Below are 27,178 nucleotides of genomic sequence, written 5' to 3'. Positions count from 1 at the left end.
TGGGCATTCATTTGGCCATGGTAATCGCCTTAGGTACTTCTGGCGTCAAATATTAATTGTGCTTCTCTAATGAACCCTTTCTCAGATCCAACACTTGCAATTATTAGCCTTTTCGTAGAGCTTCCCCAGGCTGTAACACCCACAACATCGTTTCCTCTCTGCCAACATTTTCCAGTTGTTGTATTATTGTCAATCCAGGACTCGTCCAAGTAAAATACTTCCTTGCCTTCCTCCCTAGCATGTTTAATTTGGACGAGGAAGCGTGCCCGCCAACCAACGACGTCTTCCCTCTCCAGCAATAAAACACGTTTGTTTTGGACTTTCTTCCAAACAAAACCCATACCTTTCAAAACTTTTCGGAGGGACGTTGGGCTCCACGACCACTTGATTTCTTTCTGCAGCACAGGGATCAGTTTCTTCACGGTAGGCACCACTTTTTGGACGGTATAGAAGTTTTCGATGGTGTCCCTGATCACTCGTTTGTCGCGATCACTCAGTTCTATCTTCCCTTGCGTTCTCACCCAACGAGCAAGAGGAGAACAGCATATAACACTTGCACATGACAACCTAATAGTATCCATCATGATATTGGTTAGAACTGCTTAGATAGACTGGTCAGAGGGACCTACCTCTTTTTACCAGGGGAGCGTGGAGATTCGCCGGGGTGAGAGGCAGAATATGCCTTAATCCTATTAATAGTCGAAGCAGATTTTCCTGTATACGCGGCAGCGCGTTGAATAGCCTTGTTGAGGGGGACGAGGAGCTGTTTCTGTTTTTTCTCCAAGGCACAGCATTTTGCAACGTTTGCTATTATTTTTCGTGCCTCGCTGTGTATAACCGGCTTTAGTTGTTTCCTTGGAGGAGTTCCAGGTGCTTCCTTGGATGTCGACAGATGTTCCGAACTCATGTTCCCTACTAACCTATAATATATGGGGGAGCTGTGTTATATACACAACAACAGTACTTAACGTGTACGCCAGATGTCGCATGGCTTTGTTATGTCAACAACAACAGTACGGAACATGTACGCCAGATGTCGCACGGCGATGCTTAAGCGATTCATAGTTTGTGTTGCAAAGGTTGCCAGTACGCATCTCGAAGATCACTGAGGTCGACCGATTCAGCACTAGGGTGTAAATGCACCAAGATAAAGTGTGCGGACAGTACAGTAATACCACATTGCATGTTACTTCTGCACATGTGTAACAGGAGGTCGCCTACCCAAGCCACACTACCCCTCTCCAATTACTGTAATGAATCACCAGGGCTCCGAAGAGAATAGACTGTTTTTTACACCGCCAGTAAAAGCAACAAGAAGAAAGGAGATGGATCGCACACGGCAAGCAACAAAGATAGGAAAATTACACCTCCAACTTTACAACAGTAACTATGGTGTATTTCAATGGACACCTTCAGGCGTTTGAATTGGTTGATATTTTCGAAGTCGTGCTCTTATTTATGACAGAAGGGACGCTCGAAGCGAGCTCTCGTTCTCTTGACCAAATGTCCTGTTCGCACCTGACATGGATGTCGGTAACAGAACGATTAGCCAAGCTCAAATTCGAGGTTCGTGGTGGTTTCTTTATTTATCGCATGACAAGAAATAATTCCAAGAACAAAACAAAAGTAACGAAATATAAAGCTCCTTGCCTGAATGGTCAGCGTACTGACCTTCGGTTCAGAGGGTCATGGGTTCGATTTCCGGCCAGGGCGAGGATTTTAACTGCAAGTGATTAATTCCTCGGTATTGGTGACTGGGTGTTTGTGTTCGTGTTAAAACACGTCTCTTAATCTACATACCAGATGGGCCTCCAGCGTCGTACTTTAATCTACATACTAGATGACAGTCTAACCCAGTCAGCGGTCGGAGGCAGACGTGCTGAGTTGAGTGTGCCGGTAGAGCGGGAGTGGAGTGTGAGCGACGAGTGGAAAAGAAAAGACGGGTGGGAAGAGGAATATGATTGGTGTGGATCAATATCGGGTAGTTATTGGAAGATGGTAGGGGAGATAGAAAAAGGAAACAGTCAGGAGTGAAGGAGGTAAAGTGGAAACAAGAATGATGGGTGAGATGATACTGGTGGCAGCGGTGATTATGGTACTGATAGTTATAGGGGGTGTGGAAGTAAACCCCGGCCTGACTTCCAGTGTCAACATGAGCTGGGAAGACGTGGAGGTCATAAGAAGAGTGGTTAAAGAAGTTATGGAAGAAGTATGCCCGTTTGAGCAGATTAAAAATATGATGAAGGAACAAGTGAAAGAATTTGAAAATATGAGGCGCTGGATACAGCGAAAAACAGATAAAACAATTACCAAAGTGGAAACCAACGAGAGAGAACTTATATCACTCAAGGTGAAAATAAGGGAGATGGAGGAAGAGATGGTGAAGCTGAAGGCAGAAATAGAAGACGGTAGCCTAGAACGCAGGAAGAAATGCTTATTTATATATGGAGTGCCGGAAGAAAAAGGAGAGGACAAAGTGCTGACTATCTACAAAGTTGTGGAAGTCGTCCAAAAAATGATGAAAATTAACTTTAGTGAAACTGATATTGACGATGTGGAAAGGATAGGTAAAGCACGGGGTAACAGGCCGATAAAAGTGTTTTTTCCACCCTGATGGTGGAAATTGTGATAAGAGGTGCGGAGAATATACGGAGGACAAACATTTGGATTAAAAGAGACATGGGAAGAGAAGGGATTGAGAATATAAAGGGTTAAGAGCCTACATTAAGGGCCAATTATTAGTGGTAACCATTGGACAATGGATCAGATTTTGGACAGTAACGAAGTTACGTGAAATGGAGAATATGAAAAACGAAGTGGTAATGGAGAAGAGAGTGAAATAAAGGCTAATTAGAGACAGTAAAGTTGGTGAAGACGGGCATGGGGATAAAGAAAAAAAACAAGGAAAATAGAGCATTGGAACAGAGCTTGCAGCTAAAAGAAAGTAACAGGACAGAGGAGGTCGCGCAGGCTATCTTCGAATCGTTCATAGAAGGAGCAAGGGAACCAGCAACTGAGATGAGGAGGGAGACCAGGGCAATATTTAAGGAGATGAGGACGGAGATCAGTGCGAGAGGAGAAAAGAAGATACAGGGAGTGAATGTGGGGGGTGAAGCACAAGATGTGACAAGTGTACATAAACGAAGTGAAAATACGGCCTGGAGGGAGAAAGAAGAAGCACGAGGTACTTTGACGAAAGGGAGAAGCTTGAGCCTAAAAGAAATGTGGGATAAGACGAGTAAATTGGACGTAGGCGTAACGACAAGAAGTAAAAAGAACAAGCAACAGCAGTAAGTAAATTGGTTAAGCACATGATAATAGTGGAGGGTGTGTGTTACTTGTAACTGAGATAAGAGCGATTAAGTAGTTATATTAGCAGGTGGTGAAGTGTGTATTTAATATAGTGAGATGGTAAAATGTAGTGGTATAATTTAATATGGTGAGAGGCTTGTGTGGATATAGTTAAGATACTTTGATTGGTGAATACAAGTAAGTGGCAGGATGAGTGCGATTCAAAGTTGTGATGGCAAGTGTGGTGGCTTAGTAAATAATCACGAGCTTTCGTGATTAAGTTAATGTGTGGAGTTGGATGGTATAAGGTAGTTGAGTGATTGTAAAATACATGTGATGAGTCAAGGCTGGCGGATGAATAGGGAGATAGTGATTTTTGGCTGGTAAGGTATGGAATGGCAAGTGAGATGGGCTCATTTAATGTTGAGAGTTGCCTGAAATTGTAAAAGAAAATAAGTGTAGCAAGATAATGGAGTTTAAGAGTGGACAATAGTAATGAAACGTAAGGGGAATAATTGCACACCGGCACGTCAGTGGATGTAGCATGAAAGCTGGGTTTGCAACTTAAGTAGAACAACAGAGAGGTCAGTGTTCAGAAAGGATTGCGCTGAGTTACGAACCAGGCTGGAAGTGATATGCTGTTTGTTTAAGTTACAGATGCCGTCTGCTGACACTATTGTACTCTACACAGCAATATGTTATTGTTTTAGTTTTTTATTATTATCCTGCCTTACTGCCTTCTGCCATGGCCAATAGACCACCAATAAGGGTTGATCTCGAGCCAGGCGACAGTGATTATCCTGCCTCATTGCCATTTTATTATTATTTATATTTTTATTTTTATTATTATTAATATTATTATTATTATTATGTATGGTTTTGTTCATGTGTCTGTCTATCTGGTGACATTCTTTTCCTTTCCTTTTTGTGAGCTGGCTTAGGTAAGACTTGTTATTTTTTCTCCACATTAATGGATCATATACATATTATGTAGATCTGGAGAAAGAATAAAGAATCACTTTCACATACTAGATGGGCCACCACTTTCTACTTATGAGTTTCCCCACGTGCACTAATGATGAATGGGATGTCCGGTAACTTATTTTCACGGGGGTGTTACTGCCTGCAGGAAGGTTACAACCGGACGGCCACTCGCTGCCTGTTGAGGACAATGCATTTTTCTCTTTCGTGTGTGCTTTTCCCGCTGTTTATCCTTTGTTTATTTAATAATTGTTTTATTATTTGTATTTCATCATTGAAATCTGTTGCGTTCATTGGTATAGAAATCGCTTTGTGTATCATTGTAGTCAGTCCTGCTAATTTGTTTGTGTGGGTGGTTGAACTCATTGCCAATTGTGTGTGGAGTCTGAGTGAATTTTCTGTATATTATGTGTGATAGGTTGTCATTATTCCTACTGATCGTGATGTCTGAAAAGTTGACTTTCTTGTTAATTTCTGGTTCCATTGTGAACTTGATTGACTTGTGTAAGAAATTTAGTGTGTTTAATGCTGTGCGTTTGTGACGTTATTATCTTATAAGTACATTACGTCGCCTACATATCTGCTCCAGTGTAGGATTCCTTTAGAAAGTTGGTTGGTTAAAAATTAGTTTTTTAAATAATTTATTTTGTCGTTGAATGTAAAACTGTTTTGGTTTAAGGTTGTTCTAAGAAGGTTAATTATTTCGTTTGTTTCTTATAGTGAATTGTATTTTAGATGGGTTTCTGTCATTTTAATTCATTATTCCGTTAGTACATAAATGTATATATTCGTGATGTCAAAGGATATCATTACTGTGCTGTTATTTTAGCTAACGTAGTTCTTTAAACAGTTCTAGAGTGTTTTCTGTGAGTAGAATTTCTTCTTTAGTATTTATTTTGAGTAGTTTTCTTAATTTATAACTTGGTGCATCTTTGAAATTTGCTATTGGTCTGATAGGATATGTTTTTTTGTTCATTTTGGGAAGGTATTTTAGTATGGGGAGTTTGGCATGTTTGATGGTAAGTCTTTCTTGTTCCTATTTTGCGAGAATATGGTTTGTTTTCTTGGTCGCATGCTTTATCTCGTTTTGAAATGTATTTGTTGCATCACGTTGTGACTCTTGTTTTCCGTTGGTGCTGATGAATTCGTTTGTCATTTCAGTAAACACGTCTTTTCCCATTATGACTCTTGTGTTCCCTTTATCTGCTTTTGTGATGATTAGGATCTCGTTTTTTATTTTGTTCTTAACTGTTTTTAATGCCGAGTAGGCCTACTGAGTTGTGCAGTTCGATTGTTAAACGGAATTTTCATGCCTAATTATCTTTAGGGCTTAGTCGACGGCTTGGGATATATTTGCGCAAGCAGTTTCTTATTTTGTTACAATTGGTTCTACGTCGTACCGACACAGATAGGTCTTATGGCGATTGTGGGATAAGAAACGTCTAGGAGTGGAAAGAAAGCGGCCATGGCCTTAATTAAGATACAGCCCCAGCATTTGATGGTGTGAAAATGGGAAAGCAGGAAAACCATCTTCAGGGCTGCCGACAGTGGGGTTCGAACTCTTTATCTCCCGCTCATAGCGCAAGCAATTTCTACGTCAGTGATTAGTTGTTTTATGTTGTTTTCGGTATGACGTTCTTAGCAGTTGAATTTGAAACCTTTTCTTAACAGATGTATTTCCTGATTTGAAAAGGTTGTGTTTGATCTGTTAATTGTTCTGGCGTTAAAATTAGTGAGTTTGTCGTGGTTATTGTTTTCTGATTTAGTTTCTTTTTGCTACGTTACTGGTTTTATTTTCAATGATCCTTTGTTTTTATTGCTTCTTTTGTAATGCGATCGTGTAAAAAAATAGAGTTTGAGGATGTCCTTGAAGAAAGAAACATATCATTAAATCGTGTGTATTTTTACAGGTATGTTATGGTTTTATATGTTTTATAATTAGTGTTTTCTACAGAATGAAAAGCTTTAATGATATATCAACTGAGTCGACAGTGAAAAGTATGGCTTCCTTCTTAACAAATTATTCAGGCAAATTACGAGGTCAAAACCTCAAATCACTAAAAAGCAAAATCATGAACATTGACAAATCAATTGCATTTAATAAGAAATGTACAGAATTGAAGCTCATTCCCCAATACATACCCATAAAAACTAAACCCACAACATCAGTTAAAGTATCAACATCTCAATCACGGTTATTACTGCTACATGTGGTGGTGACATCCACTCATCCAAGAAAACGGTCTCTGTTCACTCACTTGGTCATTTTAGTCGTCACATCACTCCATCGAGTGATGTACTTTGCCTTCACATTGAGGAAATATTCGGCTGAGTTAGCTGTCTCGATTCATCGTGTAAACTATTCTTATGGAGTTTCGTAAGAGTAACGGGAGAAAAATTAGTTTTTCAGAAATGTTTCAATAAACGGGAGTGCATATGAGGACTGTGTTCAAAAGGTGCTATTTCCACTTCCAAAAATAAATCAGTATTTCGTCCAAACCAGACCAGAAATATACGTGCCCCAGTGATGTCTTTAGATCAAACTCCTCTCTTTGTATGAGCAGTAGCTATTACAGCTCTACTTCTTCTTCTCTCCCTACTTGTCCTTGCTAGAGCTAATACTATATTACTTACTGATCGAAAATAAATTGTTAAAACATCACCTCGTTATAAAATCATACAAAATAGCATTATTATAAATAAAATTCTAGCATGCTCAGCTAAAAACAATTAAGGCAAATCCACCTCTTCTATACTCTACATTAAATCCTGAAACTAATGCAGATTCCCCCTCAGCAAAAGTACGTTTCATGTGCCTTTTATTTTGTTTCTTGCGTTTTTTAATGCGGAAATAGCACACTCCTCATATATTACTTGTGGTTGCATGGAAGGAATGCCTTACTGGAAGTAATGGATTGTGATGAACATATTTCATTCCTGGAAGAACGCATCCTGTTGTTTACTCCGTATGCTAAATAGAGCACATTAATTATGAGCAGGACACGTTACCATGTTTGTGTGTACACGACCAGACCAAATATGCAGACCGTATAGAAGTTAATCACATGAATGGAATTACTTAACTGTGGTTTACATTCTGTTAGGAGTATTAAGACTCGATGCGGAAAAGAACACACTGCATAATTAACATTCAGTAGAGTTGTGAATATTTCGTGCGCAAACACAGTTGAATGTTTCAAAGGACCGGATCACCCTACATACATTTACAAGTATAAATGATTATACGGAGCAAGTAGCTATGCAGTTTGGGTCACGTAACTGTCAGCTTGCATTCGGGAGATAGTGGGTTCGAATACCACTGTCGGCAGCTCTGAGGATGGTTTTCCCTGGTTTCTCATTTTCACACCAGGCAAATGCTGGGGCCGTACCTTAATTAAGGCTACGGTCGCTTTCTCTCAACTCCTTGTCATTCCCTGCCCTAATATCGCCATAAGACCTATCTGTGTCAGTGCAACGTAAATCAAATTGTAAATATAAGGAAAAAATCGGTCTGACCATACCAGCATCGGAAAATATGCTTCTTAAGGAGAGGCTAAACTGGCATTCGATGTAGCCTAAACAATACAATTGAAATATACCCCTACTGTTTATACAGTAGCATAAGAGACAACTACGTGGTACAGATAGCAGCAGCACGTTTTCATTTGGGAAATACTGACAGTAGCCCTGAAGTTGGCTATTCGTGGTTTTCTATTTTCACATATGGCAAATAGCAGAGTTGTGTCCGGTGGCATACGCAGAATTTTGTAACGGGCATTATTAAAATTGTTTAAATACACTTTATTATTATTATTATTATTATTATTATTATTATTATTATTATTATTATTATTATATTTGAAGGTGCTCAAATACGACAGCCTCGTGTCGGTAGATTTACTGTCACGTAAAAGAACTCCTGCGGGACTAAATTCCGGCACCTCGGCGTCTCCGAAGACCGTAAAAGTAGTTAGTGGGACGTAAAGCAAATATCATTATTTAAAAAAATTATTATATTACGTTGTGGTATCCTTATTACACTACGGTCGAATATAACATATTCATAAATACAGTACCCTAATAACATTTTCTAAACGCTCGATTTTTCACAGCTTTAGCCTACAATTTTTAACAATTTTTAACATCTGTTTCATCTTTTACAATAAAAATGCTTGTTCCAGTTGCACATACCATTATCATACTTAGGCTACACAATAATCACATATTTTAGTCAACGGTTATTTGTACACGATAGGTAAGACATATTACATAGCAGCAAAATCCATGGAAGCAATCAAATATATTGAAATGCATTTAACTGAACATATGTCAATATGGAACTCACCAAGGTTCAAGAATGAACCTGGCATGATCAATCCGCACTCTATGAAGCAATTTGAATTCGAATTTTAAAAATCTATGCAGTTGTCTCAAATGTTCAAATGAATACTCTACTGTAGTCTATTAGTTTTGAAAAAGCGCCGTGTAAAAATAGTACCGATAATTACATCAATATATAAAAAGTCAAAGTCATCTCCGTACAGGCCGTGAAGGCCCTTGGAGGCACTTGGTGAGGTAGAGTGGTTAGCCCTACGGCCGGCCGCCTTTGTCCCGAGGAATTGTCCTGGTACTCGTTTTTTGTGTAGGCCTGGTAAACCTCAGGAAATCGAACCCACGTCCGTCCGGGCAAACCAAGCACGCCTTTACCTCCTCGGCCAGGCAGCCCCTAAATTAATATATACTGTACGTACCCTACAGTATATTACGTCACTACACTGTGGAAAATTCTCCATACACAAAACAATGATCAAACGCCTTTTTTTTTTTTTCATTAGTGCATTTAACACAACTTCCGCAGTTGAAGTGTAATTTCTACATAAGTTGAGGAGTGCTAATCCATTCAAACGTGTATTTCCAGTAGAATTGTGCAGATATGTTTCCAGAGTGTGTAATGTTGGGAAACATTGTTCATTTGTATAAGCGAACACTGGGAGCGCAGCTAGTATTTCTAGCAAAGTAAATGTATTTGGCATTGTGTTAGGACTGCACATACTTAACCCACCTACGTTCGTCTCCCTTCTCAAGACAAGCAATTTTTCTGTTCTATTAATTCATTATTCTTGGCAACCGCTTCTTATGTCACTGACGTAGAACTCTGTGAGCGAAATGAAAGCAGAAGCTTGAGACGGGAGGGGCAGAAGGATTGGGTTCGTAGGTAAAAGGCAGTGAAAGCCTTTCAATAGTTCCTTGTATTTGAAGAACATGAAGATATCGAGAAATGGAAAAATAGTGGAGATAAGAAAGCGAAGTTCTGGCGTCACTGATGTTAAGTCCAAGTTCACACGGTTTATTTTGCTCGCGCTGCCGTGCGGGGGATTTGAATGGAAGTCCCCAACCTATTCAAGACTTTAGACGCACAAATGAAAATTTTAGAAACTTCATCAACATTTTCACGTATATATTTCACTTCACTGTTATTGTCTTCAGCAAAGTTTAATGCTTCCACGAAATTAATAGTTGAATTCTGCAGTAATTTACACAATGGAAGAAAGAAAACAGTCTCTGAATACAAAACAGTTATGTCAAAAATTGACAGTCAGTCAGAACACACAAAATGAATTTGCTTTTGAGGACGAGTCTTTGTCTTTCCATACTGATATTCTTTCAAGGGTTGCAATAATAGGGTCATACCAATCCAACACTGTGGCCACGTGTTCCACAAAATTGAACGAGTTTTTCACGGCGTGAAGCTGTAGTTTTCATTTCACTTGTCGCAGGTGTTAAAATATGTTTCCTTTTATGTGTATAAAGACATTCGTACAGAATCGATATTGTACCAATGGAGTTTCTATTGGCAGCTACTTCATAAGCACTATGTGCAGCTAAGTCGAGGCTGTGTACTGATCGGTGGACATATAAAGCGACCGAATTATTTGCTTTACAAGTACTTGGACTCTATTTACTATTTCTGACGTTGATATAGCTCCGTCATAACCTTGACCACGAATCGCATTTATTTCTACATTAAATGAACGCAATAACGCCGTTGCAATTCCCCTTCCGGTCACCTCGTTCAATAGTACGAATTGTAGAAAGTTTAGCTTCACAATGAAATTTTCTCTATCAACACGACGAACACGCAGTGACAATATTGTTCTAAGCCTGATATGGCTGACGTCTCATCGGCGAGAATAGAGAAGCATTACGTGTTTTCACGAGATTTCGAACAATCTGGTCGTTGCACACTTCAGTTATTTCATTTTGTATTCTAGGACTGGTGTACTGCGCATTTCTGACATTATACTCTTACGTCAACATTTTAAAGTCCAGAATCAGTCATACTTCGAAAGCGAAGAAGTGCCCTGAGATTGCCATAATTTTCTTCTGGTTCTTGGTCGACGTCTATTCGTCCCGAATTCCTGTGATACATTGTTTCCCGCAGAACTTTCAACAATAGGAAATAAGATTTTTCCTGTTCTCCAGTTTATTTTGCATGTTGCAGTTTTTATTAGCACATCGATAGCATTCCACCCCCCCCCCCCCCCCCCCATGAAATATCTGCCAAAGTACCAACTACCTCCAAACTTTCATTGTGATACAGACACTTGTCATGTTCTGAAAATCATTCGACCACATGTTTCCAGTTGCCAAATTTCACACTACAAAGTTGACTTAAGGGTTGCTTTCCAGATCCGACACCATCACTTGGAGCAAAAAGTACACAAAATTTACAAAAACTCCCTGCATTAAATTCGGAATATGCAAGCCACTTCCAACGGTAAAGCCATTTAAACTTAAATCGCAAATTTGTTTTCTTTTTGTTGGAAAACAACATCTAGATTTGGTTTCCAGACATTGTTCGACACTTTATTTTCTTTTTTCCTTTTTTTTCATTCTCAGACAAGTCTTTTCCTGTGTAAACTCCAACATCATAAGCGTGTGGTTCACTGAAACTTGAAGATTTTGATGCTTCCGGAATCAATCAATACACTTCTAAATGATTCAGCAGAGACGTCAACATTATTGAATGATGTCCATGTACATTCACCATCAGCCGAGTTTTCACAGGGGGATGTGAAACTACTTTCGGGAAGAACGTTTGTGACAGCGGCTGTGAAGACTGACCTCATGATAATTACTACCGGTACGCTACTGTTTTGCTGAAAACTTGCGGTCGCTTAGACATATCAAAGAACCTGTAACCCTAATGTGAAGTATTCGTATAAAAATATGGACTTTCAAATCCACAAAACGTTAAAAGAACGTTCCACAATAAAAATCTGAATTGAAACTAACGGGTGAACACCGTTCAACAATGTACAATAAATATTTCACATCTGCACTGCAGAACTGTCCAAACAATGTTTATATGGCGCCAGCCTTATGTTATTACAACGTCGGTATTATTAAAGCACCTTCTTAATAAGTGACACGGCTCTGACGCTCCTTGCTCTCTTTCAGAAGACGAGAAGGCGTATAAACTTTCAGACCTACCGTGCCAGAATGCTGCTTTTTCAGAATGCTGAATGACAGCTACTTGAGTTCCACGTTGAGTGATGTACGAGGTACTGTACGTGCCGCAGCCCCAAGCTCAGGGATTATACTGTATTCTTGAAGAAGGAGAGGGCGTACTCAGGACTGTATACTGTAATAGTACTATATAGTCCTGGCCGTACTGTTCATAATGTCGACAGATTTTGTTACGCTGACAGTGAGAAATTAGGAGAGAAAACGATTATGCATATATTAAAAGATACCCAAATGTGTCAATTTATATTTTCATTTTATATAGGCCTAATATTTAAAAAGCTGGTTAAACGTTCAAGGAAGGTTGGAAAGTGGTAATTCCTCCCCCTTGCGTACAACTCTGCCTGTATCTTTAAGGCTACTTCCATCCTAGTCCTTTCCTAACCCTGTGTCACTGAAAACCTATAAATGTTCGTGTGATTAAAATAGAAAATCTTTAAGTACAGTGAAACCTGTTCACAAGGGAATCACATATGTTTCGTGCAGGCTTCCGTTGAGAACAGGAAAATGTAATATAAGGCAGGTTGAACTCACTTACGATATACTGGGGCTCCGTACCGTAGGTGAATTCGTTCAGTGCCATTAAAATGTACACAATTTTCGTATTTCCTTTTCTGAAGCTTCATCTCAGATTTCAGCTGTTGTCATGGGGATTATGCAGGCATTGGCGGTGGAGTCCTGCAGAAACTGGTTTAATTTCGGTTTGGATTCGACCGGTCAGCGAATATGATGCGACGTTTGTATTCGGCCAAATATTTCATAGCTAACCAACCTTACCGGTATACTGCCGTTTAGAAAACAACTCCTCTTACCTAACAGAATACAGCCAAATGCGTGTACGGTTCTTCCCTCTAAAGATGAACTAATCTCCGGAACTAAAACCTGTCCACCACTGCGGGTGAAAAGTCAACGTAAGATACCTCAACACACCTGGTTGCCCTTTGAACCCACATTTTATTTATTTATGTATTTATTTTATTTATTTATTTATTCCGATTATCGCATGAGACGATCCTCGTATTAGGGACAGTAATGCGAACGATAGAAAGCATGACGAACAAGAGGTGAATCAGTTATTGTTGAAAGGACAGCTGAATCAGAAAGTGATGGAACCAACTAGAAGGAAAAAATATTCTTGACGTAGTACTGACAAAACCAGATTACCTTTATAGAGAAACTGAAGTGATGGATGGTATAAGTGATCTTGAAACTGTCTTTGTCGTAGTTAACCATAAATGTGACAGAAAGTAATGCTGTAAAAATAGGACTATTAGAAGATACCATATGGCTGATAATAGAGGCATGAAGACATTTTTAAAGAGCAATGGAAAATGGAAAATACTAAACAACAATGAAAACAGCCTATGGGACGGGTTTAACGCAATTGCTGAGGAATGTGAAAAAGCTATGTACCATTAAAAGTGGTAAGTATCGATTATATTACAACAGGGAAATAAAGATATTATTTCTTTCTAATCTGCGCCTCCTTAGAGTTAGAAATGGCTGCGGGACTAAGGAGAGATTGAAGGATTTCACTAGGAAATTGAATTTAGCAAAACAAAAAACACCACCTTAGTATAATATGATGGTAAACATAATTAGCAGCCATGCGAATTTTAGGGAGCAATGCAAGGATATGTAAAAATACTTGAAGACAGAAACAGGTTCTAGGACGGACATTCTAAGGATCATTAAATGAACAAGGGGAGTGTACGCGAGGACCTATAGAAGGTAGAATTATTCAGCCAGCAGTATGTAGAAGTAGTTGGATGTAAGGATAAAGTCCAGATAAAGGAGGCGACTCATACTAGTGAATTACTGAAATTTACCTATGGTAATAAAGACATTTATAAAAGGATAAAAAATTTGAAAGCTACAAAAGCAGCTGAGAAAAATAAGATTTCTAAGGATATACGACGTATTAAAGGCAATGAGTTGGGATACAGTGCCGTATCTGAAATATTTTATTACCATTTGCATGAATGAGCTATACCAAATGAATGGAGAGTTGTAATAATGACCCCAGTGTATAAATAAAATGGTGATGAACATAAAGCAAATAATTACAGGCCAGTCAGCTTGACATGTGTTGTTTGTAAGCTGTGGGAAAGGATTCTTTGCGATTGCATTAGACACGTTTACGAAATTACTAACTGGTTTGATAGAAGACATTTCGGGTTTAGGAAAGGTGATTCCATTAGGCTCAACTTGTAGGATTCCAGCAAGATGTAGCAGATCATTTAGATTCAGGAGATCAAATATAACTTGTTGGACTGGACAAAAACGTGGTTGAATGGGTGGCTAAATTTCTGGAAAATAGAACTCAGATAATTAGAGTAGGTGAAGTGTTATCTGATCCTGTAATGATTAAGAGGGGGGGGGTCCCCTCAGGGCAATATTATTGGACCTATTTACTGTATATTTTGCTATTCCCCTGCGCGATCTTCGTTTTATGTCACTGACTCTTTCCAGGACTTCCCCTCTCCGCATACGCAAATTGTATCATCTGCGGAAAGTATCCAGTCGCAGCCGGGAGCACATAGATTTCGGTTGTTTATTTAATCGTTCTGAAGTGTATGAACCTGCAAGACGCTTGTGCATTCTGAAGGACGCACGTTTATAAGCAATGAAGTGATGAAGAGGCATTAAGACAAACTTTAACGTATCCGTTGGGTCAGATCACTAAAAGAGCTGTATAACTTTAAGACATTATGTAAAACACGTTTATATCAGTTCGTGATGAGACTGTACAAAATGGAGGTGAATTGACATGTCTGTAATTGGTCCTACCTATCACGTTTTCTATGATACCGCGACCACCCTTTTCTATCAAACGAATTTAGATAAAGATTGTACAGTGCAGTAACAATTCGTAAAAATGAGTAGAGAACTAGACATAAAAGGGTATAGGCTTAGTGATTTTGAGATGAGCTTCACTTACTGCCTTTTGTACTGGATTTTCCTAGTGCGGGGAGCCTATATCGAGCTCAGCGTACGGAAAATTGTTGTAAGATTAATGTTAATAGGAATTCTTAATCTCGATGTTTTACAGTAATCACCATCTAGACTAATACAAGACATAACTCATTCAAGCAGAAAATACCAGAGGTCCTCAAATAGTGACTTCTAAGATTTTCTAACGAGTAATCGAATAAGTGAAGAAAACAAAATTACTGCTGATGTTGGACAATATGTTGGCGGAGGGTAGTTAAAGTGAAGAGCCAGTCTGAGTGGACAGACTGATGAGCTGTGGCCTTCCGAGCCCAAGTAGGCGAGTTCCGGTGGCATTTGAATGTTCTCGGATATGCCCGCCTCGCGTTGGTAGATTTACTGTCACATTAAAGAACTCCTGAGCGACATAATTCCGGCACGCCGGCATCTCCGAAAACCGTAAAAGTAGTTAGTGGGAGGTAAAATCAATAGGTATTATTATTATTATGAATGCGGCATAAAAACGAAATACGTTTTTTAGAATAAACAAATTTGAGTGTGCGTCTTACCTGCCTATTATGTCACCGAGTATGTAATCGTCCTCCATGCGTCTTCCACTGTGACTGTCCGGAACCCAGCGACAGTCCTTGTCCAGCTCTAGCTCAAGAGATGCAGCTTCCACCATGGTTCGGTCTGAAAGAACACAGTTGAGCAATTTAACAACAATTGAAAACAGTAAATTAGTTAAATAAATTGAATGAATAATAATGACCCTTTGATGTTAGTTCTTAAGCCATTATTATTATTATTATTATTATTATTATTATTATTATTCCTTTGATGGCGAGACCTAGTGTTTAAAGTGCACTATGCATGCTGTTATGGGCTAGAAGAAATTTGTTTCCTTCGTTAACTTGTTTCTGTCTCATCTTTGGCCTTAATAATACGAAAGTGGCTGAGGTATGAGCTATGCTAGTGACGTTATTCCTTATTCAGTGAATCCATATTATGAATGGTGTGATCATGTCACTCATATGTGATAGTAACGGCTGCCTCGGTGAGGAAAGCATCGGGAAACTACCTCACCCTTAATTTCCCTAGTACACCTATTTACGACAGCTGATAGCGGATCAAACTACCCTCCGGGCTGAGCACTCAACATGCAAATTATTATTATTATTATTATTATTATTATTATTATTATTATTATTATTATTTCTCCCAAAAATTATATAGTTTTAAAATGTGCCGTCTGTCACTTGTGAGCTAACATAAAAAACGTAGTTATTTACATCCCGTTTGGATTTTTGATTCCCTTTTCACAGTGTTTTGGGGGTGTAGGTCTATACCTTATCAATAGCTACTCTGGGAGCAAAGAAGTGACAATGATTGTTATGTGTTTAAATTGGCTGGTGTAAATCCACTGTGTGCGTAACAAGGAACTGCAATAACAATAAGGAGAACATCTTGCTTGCTGCACATCAAAGAGCATGTAAGAAGCTCATTAAACAAAGTTTTCAACTTCATGGTCACGTTGCTGCCATCTATAGACAGGGGCGTAGCCAAGGGGGGGGGGGGTGTTAAAGCACCCCCCCTCCCACCAAATGGAAATGTTACAAAAAGAAAATAAACAGAACCTGACAATACACAATGAACTAAATAAACATTCAGTGACATAATTGTAGAACCAACAGATCTGTTGAAACTATTTTCTAAGAAGCTCCGAAAGTTGGAGTTTAGAATGTAAGCAGTACATACTATACCATTCGCTTTAAATCGTTGACCTTCATCGTATTGTTCTTATTCTGTATTTTAATGTAAGATTTTGTGGTGTACTGCAATCTGAATATCAACAAATAATAGTTATTTGCTTTACGTCCCACTAACTACTTTTACTGTTTTCGGAGACGCAGAGGTGCCGGAATTTTCTCCCACAGGAGTTTTTTCACGTGCCAGTAAATCTATCCACACGAGACTGACGTATTTGACTACCTTCAAATACCACCGGACTGGGCCAGGATCGAACCTGTCAAGTTGAGGTCAGAAAACCAGCGTCGCAACCGTCTGAGCCACTCAGCCCGGCTGAATATCAACATAATTCACTCGTATCAGTGTCGTTATAATCATAAGTCTTGCGTTCGCGCACCATACATGCACAAGCACCTTCATTGTGTTCTATCATCATTTCGTAACTATAACCGCCCCCCCCCCCTTCCATCCGCCAATCCTGCTACGCCACTAAATGAAATCCTATGAATGGCATGGTCATTGGAAAAAATGGATGCAAAAATTAACGAAGAAGGTTGCTGTTGGGATCCTTAGTCCCCGTTAAGGCCAGCATGTAAGATCAGCATACTATAGCAAGAGACAGTGGTGGAGTTGGGAATAAATTACTGCTGGTATTCCGCTGTTTAGATAAAATGGTCCAGGTATTTTTAGGAGCATTGTTTCATTCTCCCTCTTTTCAACCATTTCCTTCGCACAGGAAAATCTACAATATCTGAAAGAGTCGTTGAGTGCTTGACATCATCTGCAGGCCTCTCCCTGGAACAAACTACCTCGCTTGGTTTGCATGTTCCTGAAAAACACCACATGCTCGAATAGACCGAGTGAGATTGTTTAACACGAGCGCAGATGTGCTGAGAGAGATCAAATAACTACAGCCATCGGATTTTGAAGTTATTTCATTTCACTTAGTTTTTTCAATTTATTTAATTGACATATGTTGTAACAACATTTGGTCATCCTCCATGTACAATGAACACTCATAGCACAAATACAAAAATATGAATTGTCGGCGCAAAGTAAATATAAGAAATAAAAACCAAATCGCTCACATTCTTCAAGTAAATCAAACCATACTGAATCACTCTTCCGCGAGGATAGGGGAGAACAAACAAAACACTGGCAACAATGCGGTGAGCACAAAGTCAAATTCTTACATCCGCGGTTCTCAGTAAGTCCATCACAGTATTGAGAACTGAATTGTTTTCACCTTGCAACGCCAATGCAGCGCTGGTGGGGAGCGGGACTTCTAGATAACTTAGTTCAGATATAAAGCGGCTTCGAGAAGCATCATAAAGGACACACTTAAACAAAATGTGGTTGTTTGCACTACGTTTGCTTTACGTCGCACCGACACAGATAGGTCTTATGGCGACAATGGGATAGGAAAGGCCTAGGAATGGGAAGGAAGCGGCCGTGGCCTTAATTAAGGTACAACCCCAGCATTTGCCTGGTATGAAAATGGGAAACCACGGAAAACCATCTTCAGGGCTGCCGACAGTGGGGTTCGAACCCACTATCTCCCGATTGCCGAATACTGGCCGCACTTAAGCGACTGCAGCTATCGAGTTCGGTACAATGTGGTTGAGATCTCCATACACCACATACTGACATCGACAGCGCGGTGAATCCAAAACCCCTACGCGATGTAGATGTGAAGGGAATGATCCATGATTTAGCCTCATTCCGATTACTGAAACCGTTAGACCTCGTGTCCGATTAAGACCATGGCTTAGGAGAGATGTTGAGTTGTACGAGAGCATAAGCTCTAACGATGTGCAGTTGATATGTTTTTCATTCCGTTCCATTGCGTAGACCACTTGTGACGAATTTGTTGTCGAATAGTGGGAATAAAGTCCATCCATGGGAGTTGCAGCGCTGTAAGTAGACCTTCCGATGCACCACGTTTGGCTAGTACGTCAGCCTTTTCATTGCCAAAAACTCCGCTATGTCCTTTAACCGAATGAAATGCTACGGAGCAACCTAAAGAGTAGATGTTAAAAGCACGCTCCGCGATGTCATACAAGTAACCATGTGTTTGGATATTTCACTGTAGATTTTGCAATTTCTTCATAACGCTTTGGGAGTCCGTAATGATGAGAGCGGAATCGAATCGCTTGTTTTGACAAAAACGAAGTGCAGCACATATAATGATGATTTCACTGGAAATGTGAATGGTCCTAAATTGATATCACCTAGATATCACCTAGTCCTCTTCCGAGTAAAAATCACCACGGTAGATTTCGATGGAGACAATTCAAGACCATTATTATGCAACCATTTTGCCAGATCGCAGGCCACATAATGTAAACGAAGAGATGTATAAATAGAGCTTTCGGGCGGTAGTTTGAAGATACCACATTCTCCCGTTTGTTGACAATAATATGCATAACCCACTGAGTCTGCGAATTTGGAACCATCCATGAAGATATAAGTACTATTGGTCCACATGGAGCGAATCAGAGCCGGAATGTAGTTCTGTGTATTTGCTTCTGTGGTGAGATATCTGATAGTATATAGTATATATGTGAAGAACACTGAAAGCTGGCTTCAAATCCTGGCATGTTTCATGTTTTGAGGGATAGTGAGGAAATCGTTTTCAGTTCGTTGTAGCAGCGTAACAGAAGCTGTGGCTTGTATCGTGAGCGTCGTCCGTGTCTCTCCTGGATAACGGTCAATCCTTGAAGTGCAATAAGAATGGGATGCTGTGAAATAGCAGAACGTTGTAACAGAAATTTCTAGCCTATCATTTCTCAGCGCATTGCAAATATACTCGTAATTCGCCAGCTTCTATTAAGAGAGCATTTGTTGGTATGGATTACATAGCACCCAAACAGATGCGGATCGCCCGAAATTGTATGGTGTAGAGTTTATTCGTGACGCAAGCAGGAGCATTCCCATGCAAAAAAAATTCTTCCGTAATCGATCATGGAGCGAATCATAGAACGACACAGGATAAGAAGTATAACAGGATCAGCTCCCCACCAGGTACGTGTCACAAAGCGGAGAATATTATTTGCTTGTTCAATTTTTGGAAGAACGTGAGCAATACGGTAACTCTAAGTTAGTCGACTGTCAATGTGCATACTCAATAGGCGTAATGATGATTTCACTGGAAATGTGAATGGTCCTAAATTGATATCACCTAGATGAGGCAAAGTCCTCTTCCGGGTAAATGTCACCACAGTAGATTTCGATGGAGACAATTCAAGACCATTATTATGCAACCATTTTGCCAGATCGCAGGCCACATAATGTAAACGAAGAGATGTAACCTCGAAGCTAGAGGAAGGAGTGTAAATACACACATCGCCCGAGTATTGTAAAACCTGAATCGAGGGGCTGAACAGATGCTCAGGATCAGCAGTATAAACTGTATACAAAAGCGGACTGAGCACAGCACCCTGTGGAAGACCTTTACACACGCGGCGAAGGTCATGTAAACGACTATGTCCATCCCGTACGTAAATATATCGTTCTTGTAACATTGTCTGAAGACCATATATAAATTCTGGAGGGGTATGGAATGTTTGGAGCTTACTGAACAGAACTAGTATACTGACGTCATCATAAGCTGAGCTGATATCCAGTGAGAGAGCTGTAATGTATCCATTAATCGCAAAAACATGTTCTAATTCAGAAGTGAATATACTGAGATAGTCCAATGTTCCACTCCTACGGTGGAATCGACACTGCGACTGAGGAAGCAGCTGCTGGTGTTCTAACAATCATCCGAGTCGTTTTCACCATCTTCTCACATACGAGGAAAGAGCAATTGCTCTATAAGTAGAAGGGTCACTTTTCACTTAGTTGGAGTCAATTATTTATCGAAAGGAAGATCTCTCGGATAATTATATTGTGGTTAGGCAGTCCAACCCTGGCCAGTTTTGACTGAAGGATATTATTGCCTCTAATATTGATCACAGCTATTATATACCTATACAATGAGACAATAACATAATGAAAATCAAAATGAAAACCAACAACCTGTTTTCCAGTCTTTGACCGGGTCAGGGATGTAATGAATGAACCAGATATAGGCTGTTAGTACGATGGGGTCGCCACTCGCAAAGTGATTTATATTAATGACTGACAGATGCTATGAAATGAGAATGGAGAGTGTTGCTGGAATGAAAGATGACAGGGAAAACCGGAGTACCCGGAGATAAACCTGTCCCGCCTCCGCTTTTTCCAGCACAAATCTCACATGGGGGGACCGGGATTTGAAACACGGTATCCAGCGGTGAGAGGCCGATGCGCTGCCGTCTGAGCCACGGAGGCTTCACAAGAACATAATATTAATGTATGTTTTATTTGCCGTACACTCTACATTACATTCACATTTCCGGACATAATTGCTGCACATTCTACATTAAATTCAAACTTCCGGACATACGTTCATGTTTTAATGTACTACGCATTGTATAACACCTTCATATTTTATGATGCGCATAACACCCAAGCTCCATCCGCGATGGTCAGCTGGTGTACTTCAGGGTGCCCCAACCACGCCCCCAATTCAGCGTGGCGATCAACCACAAGAAGACATTCACCAACTAGTCGCAGTTCTGGCACGAGGCAATGAATTCTCCCTCGAAGGAAGAGAGAATTCATGTAGTACAATATTGCACGCCATGATACCCCCCTCAGTCGAGAGAACATTGCTGGCTCGTGTCAGAACTTGGATCGGTCTTCAGGCCAAAGCTCACCTTAACAGTTGCTAAGGAAAGCTCTGCACCTGGAGTTTTCGGCTTGTTGATGAATCGCATTATTGCCTCCGCTGGGGACATTTCCTGGTTATCCGTATGTGCCACCTATCTCCGGAAAGATAGGTGGTGTGAGAGGTACATACACCGGTGCGCTTAATTCCGCTCCTCTGTCGGTCTGTAATAATTGTATTAAGTTATGATTTTTAACAATTTTGAAAATGGAAGTAATTATTCGTTTTGTGGGGGTTGATTTCTGTGTAAAAATTAAATTTGTAATCCGGAATGTGTGTGTGTGTGTGTGTGTGTGTGTGTGTGACCAGGGCAACGGCCTGGCTATTATGTTGGCTGACACATTAATTATTAGTGTACCCATCCAGGTACTGACCACGCCCAATGATGCTTTGGTATGGTAACGGGACGGTACCTGTGGTATTACGCAGTGACTCACATATTTATAATTTGTAAATTATAATTTATGTGAGTGTGCGGATGTTAAAATTTAGAAAAAGCAGCATTTATGTAATTTAGCAGCTTGTGGCGCTCTGCCTCGGCTGTACCCGAAGTTCCAGTGCTTCACTTTAGGTTGGGAGTGAGAAAGTAAGAAGTGAGAACTTTTGGTCTTGTTCATGGCTGGATGGTTTTACTTGGTGTGGATGGGGGTTGGGGTGGGGGATTTAACATAGATTGTGACGCTGGCTTGGCAGGGGGTGCAGTAGGGGCGTGTTTTGGGTCGAAAGTAACTTGAGGAGTAGTATATGTAGGAGGGTGGATCTTGGTTGGGCTGGTGGGTGTGGCAGTTGGTGAAAGGACTTGGGTTCTGGGGTGGTGGGATTTGGAGGCTTAATAGAGGGGGAGATTTTGTGTGCGTGTTTAGGTGTTGTGCACGTATATAGTAAGCTTTAATTACCTTTTTAAGAAGTGGGCGACCAGGGAATAAGGCGACGTGACCGCCGTGGCAATTCGCACACATCGCCTGGTCCCTTGGTACCTTACAATCAGTGTGGCGGTTGAGTTCTGAGCAAGCTCCTGCAGAATGGTTTAATTTAAGGCAATTATAGCACTGTGTAATGAGTGACGGTCCGGTAGGTGTGTAGGTGTGCGAGTTCGAGTTTGTGTGCGGGTGGTTGCGTGTTGGTGGTTCTTGAGACTAAGGAGCGGGTTTCATACATCTGTTCCTAGTCTGTGTTTCCGGCCTCGAGGCTGGTAAGGTCTCGGTCCCGGGTTCGGTTAGTGTCGTTAGGCTTGGGAAGGGCAGGTTTCTGATAGGAGAGTAGTTTCGGTGTCGGGTGGAAGTGTGATGTCTATCTGTGTTACTGTGGTATTGTTGAGTGCTGTTTTTTGGCTGCGAGTCTGCGAGTATTTAGTGAATTTCTGAGGGGGGAGAGGTTTGTGTGAGTCTTTAGTGTTTGATCTGGTTTGCGTGCCTTTTTCTGCAACAAATATGATATTTTACATTGTGGATATTTAAGGCTTGAACAATGTTTTCGTAGTCTTCATGTTCGAGCGCAAATATGAGTGTATAGTGATTGTCAAGTTCTTATATGTTGTTGATATGATTACGTACGTTGCTTCCGGTGGTTGTGTGCTGCGAGTAATGACTGTTTGTCGTTGTCATGTTCGTAGTGTTCTACGTCGAAGATGGGGAGAATGATTATAGGACTGATTTTTAATGAAGGTAGGGGGACAGACTTTCAGTGGTTTGTGGAAGGGTGAGTTTGGATTTTCGTAGTTGGTAGTCATGATTGATGTGAGGATTAGGAAGTTGTCTAGTAGTCTAGAATGTCGGTGTCCTGGCTACGCAGTTCACCAGGGTGGTCTCGACTCGGTGGGTGGTATTGGGTGAATTGGACTTGGGTGTTATTGAAACACTGGAACGGTCAAACTCAATGAGAGGACCGGCTTCGAGATTGCTTGGCGCTACTTAGTGAGTAGCTGTTGGACCAGGTACAGTTAACGGATCTCGCCGTGACAAGACCCGATCACGATATTTCACTAAGAGCTAGAAAAATTGCTTTCTTCTTCTGTTAATTCTGCCATGATTCTTGGCGGGCAGTTGTCGATTGTTGATCTGAACAAGCTGTGTACTGCGGGTAGCTTGTGTTGGTGAGCTAGGGGCTCGCGGCTGGTTGGATTTTCTTCAGGGCGCTCTAGGCGACTGGGTTTGGTACTAATGTACCGTAGAGCTGGATATTATCGACGATCAGGGAGCAGGACTCTTGGCTGCAGGTCCTTGGTTCGCGTTGATGTGCTCTGAACGAGCGCTGGGTTGAGAAAATGTGTCGCTGTGTGGTGTGTGAGCCTACCATAATATATTTACGACTTCCTCCGCAGGGAGGGGGGGGGGGCGAGTTTTGAATTGATTACTGGTACCGGTGCAACTGAATTCTCCTTTGGATGTGCATCTTATATCTCCAGAGTGCGGACCACACAGGGAACAAGTCTCCACCTGACGGCATCATTCATATACAATATTTGAATTCCTGGTACTTTTTAATCGAGTAGCATAACAGTGTCGGTAGATTAAGGGTGAGGATAATCCTCACAAATTCCCACTATCCTAGTTTCGATCGCAGATGAGAAGTTTCAACAGTCGATAAATCCTGAACTCGCTGTGTCAATTATTTAGTGGAAAGGAAGACCTCTTGCATAATTATATTGTGGTTAGGCAGTCCAAGCCTTTCCAGTTTTTATGTAAGGATATTATTACCTCTAATAATGATCACGATAGTGTTGAATAATTCCTAAGATACAGCTGGAATCTCGATCGCAATACTATTTGGAAAATATACTCCATTTCAAACATTTTCAATGATTAATTAATTTAAGATTCTGCTTTGAATTCATAGCAGTATTAACATGAAGGCTAAGTCTGAAAGTGAAACAATTTGAATTTGAAGGTTCATATCACAAAGACTGATGGAATGTCAAATATTCGTGGGAATGGGTGCTCAGTGCTTTCTGAACGCAGTTTTGTTTTGAAGTGACTGTAACTGAAGATTATTGTTGGCATTGTAGGTGTATAATGATCTGCCGCTTCCGCCTGATCTTCATGATGATTATTATTATTATTTAAAGGGACCTAACATATAGGTAATCGGCCCCTACCTATTCTTCATTTCATCCCGTTTGTTGTCCAGTATATGCAGGCGCTCCTTTCCGAAAGCGTCACTTTGCTTATGTATTAATTATGCGACACCATTTGAAATTATCACCAAACAAACACTCAAGATCAACACTACGCTTCAGGACATCTTTGAACCGAAGTTTCTGTCCGCCAATCTTTCTTCTCCCGTCCTGTAATCCACCGCACAAGATATTTTTAGGTAGCTGGTGCTCTCGACGGTGGGATGCAGCAGTATGGCTAACACTGCTTTTCAATGTGATCATCATAGAAGGTCAAATACCAGCAGATTGGCGACGGAGCATCGCGTATCAATCTTCAAGAAGAAGGGAAGCCCTGCCAATTGTTCTAATTACCACCCGATCAGACGTCTGAGCCACACAATGAAGGCCTTCGAACCGAACTTACAACGAACCAAGTTGGATTTGTGAAGAATTGTGCACAACAGGTGCCAACCATGCTGCACGGCTGTTAGTTGAGAAACACCGTTAAAAGCATAAGTCGCTTCATCTCGCTTTTCTTGACCTTGAGAAGGCCTTCGATCGGGTATCACATGACCTAATCTGGTTATCACTACGAGAACATGGCATTCCATGTACAGCTGCTCTTCGTAGAACCAAGGAGGTATGTTCAAGCTACCGCAGGAGCGTCCAGTGACTTCCGCATCATCGAGCCTTTCCCTTATCACCGCTGCTGTCCGTTGTGATGGGCACCTGTATATCAGACCTACACAAGCTAATACCATGGACACTTCCCTATGCTGATGTCATATTGGCTGTGTAGAATACGTTTGACCTCCAGCGCCAAACAGGAGTGTGAAACAACCGACTAGCGCAATACGGCCTGCGCCTCAAAAAACGAAGGCAGAATATATGACATTAGATCCTCGAAATTGGAAACATCCACGTTGACGGCGAAGATCTACCAAGAGCAGAGAAATTTAAGTATCTTGGCTCCACAATCTCTGACATTGGCCGACGTACTGACGAGATCAACAAAGGATACACGCAATCTGGCTGAAGTGGTGAATGACAACAGGCGTCCCCTGCGTCCGTCGGATGAAATCTGAAATCTAACATCTACCAGACTGTTATCCGTACTGTCTCGCTCTACGACACCGAATGTTGGCCAGATACAAAGGAGGTAGAACGCCGACTAAGCGTCATGGAGACGAAGATGCTTAGGTGGACAGCTGACTTCACTAGACTGGATCATGTTTCATATGGTGTTATTAGGAAACGTTTTGGCGTTCCACCAATCCAGAAGAAAATGTACGAAAGCCGTATGCGTTGGTTTGGGCATGTGTTGCGTGCAGAGTACAATACATTGCCAAAGTCGACGTATACATAGGAAGTCGCTGGAAAGAGGCGCAAGGGACGACGAAGACAGCAATGGACCGATGCAGTGCACAACGACCTGAAAGCTGTAAGACTACATCCAGACATGGCCCGAGACCGGACTAAATGGAGACAACGAATCCACACAGCGGACCCTGCCACCAGGCGGGACAAACGCTAAAGAAGAAAATGAAGATGAAGATCATATTATTATTAGAATTCACATACCTCAGTTTTTGCTCAATTTACCACTCCCGAAGTAATAGGGCACCCAGACCCTAAGGTGTCTTTCATCCTCACCACTGTTTTTCAAGGTCATTTATCTTCTTTCTGATATCGAGTTCAGCGCACTTCTATTTATTCTGCTCGCCCCGAAGGTGTTCATAACCTGTGATACGTGTAAAGCGTTCATGGAGCCCAAGATGAGCCTGGCATTGCTTTCTCTAATTTCTCCTAGCCTCGCCACTTTTTGCTATCCTGTTAAAACTTCTATGGTGAAGACTTGTTCCCTTCGACATCGAAGGAAAGAGGTACTTGAGAATTCAGAAGACTAAACCCTCCCTCTCTATCCTTCAATTCATGTTCAAAAGGGCTGTTCATTTCTTTTTGGCAGATTACGTCTATAGATTCGAAAGTACGCTTGAGACAGTGAACGTTAGACAAGCATGAAAGTTTTCAAACACAAATAACTCCTAAAATACACGTGCGACGACGGTGTTCGATGTTTCATTGTAGAGAGGTTATAGTAACAAAAGTCTTACACCAGCATGATGTCATTACCATGTTTGTATTCTAAAATCGCCATGCCGCACGGCTAACAATTATTGTAGCGACGGACTCCGGCGTGACAGCATGTCGTGTGGGGTGTCGTTAGGTTCCTCTCAGTCATTTCTACAAGTATGCGGCGAGAAAACAATCAAATAGTGTACATTTGAGAACATTACGGTGTGAAGAAGTAGTAAAATTGGCCGTCGTTCCCAAAATACCGAGGCGTATGGAAAATGGCATAAACATGATCAAAAACGTATTGGAAAGAAGAGAGGGACTTGTCAGAATTCCAATAAATCTAAGTGGTGGTAGTAGTGGTGATTACTGGTTTAAGAGGAAGTACAACTAGGCAACCATCCTCTATATAACACTAAACAGAGAGAAAAAATGGAAGGGATCCGACACTTCGAGAAATGAAGGTATTGTCCAAAGGAAGGCAAGGGCCACGAAGGGGGTGAAAATGAAAAAAGACTCCCTAGGACTCGAGTGCTTTAATACCGTCGAGGTCGCAAAAGAACAAGAGTTGGCCAAGGGAGGGCGGATAGGACAGATGAAAGTGAAGAGTCTGGCACAAGTAAGTGAGAGCAATGCCAGGACTCGGCTACGGATCCCATGGTCGCCAACTCACTCTCAAGTTGAGATCCCCTGGTCCCCTTTTAGTTGCCGCTTACGACAGGAAGGGGATACCATGGGTATTATTCTATCACCCCCACCTACAGGGGAATAAA

At 41.0% G+C, this 27,178-nt stretch overlaps 1 protein-coding gene across 1 annotated transcript in view; it reads right to left on the bottom strand.

The window, feature by feature from the left end:
- The window catches only part of LOC136878463 (calcium/calmodulin-dependent protein kinase type IV), a 587,971-nt gene that overhangs the window by 431,227 nt on the left and 129,566 nt on the right, over nucleotides 1-27,178 (bottom strand). The window contains exon 2 of the mRNA XM_067152086.2: nucleotides 15,300-15,423. Coding sequence (XP_067008187.2) covers nucleotides 15,300-15,415 — 116 coding nt within the window. The 5' untranslated portion in view covers nucleotides 15,416-15,423. The remainder of the gene's footprint in view (nucleotides 1-15,299; nucleotides 15,424-27,178) is intronic.

This window comes from Anabrus simplex, chromosome 1 (assembly GCF_040414725.1).
Source record: "Anabrus simplex isolate iqAnaSimp1 chromosome 1, ASM4041472v1, whole genome shotgun sequence".
Lineage (NCBI taxonomy): Eukaryota > Metazoa > Arthropoda > Insecta > Orthoptera > Tettigoniidae > Anabrus > Anabrus simplex.
This window is presented reverse-complemented; position numbering and strand designations above follow the sequence as displayed.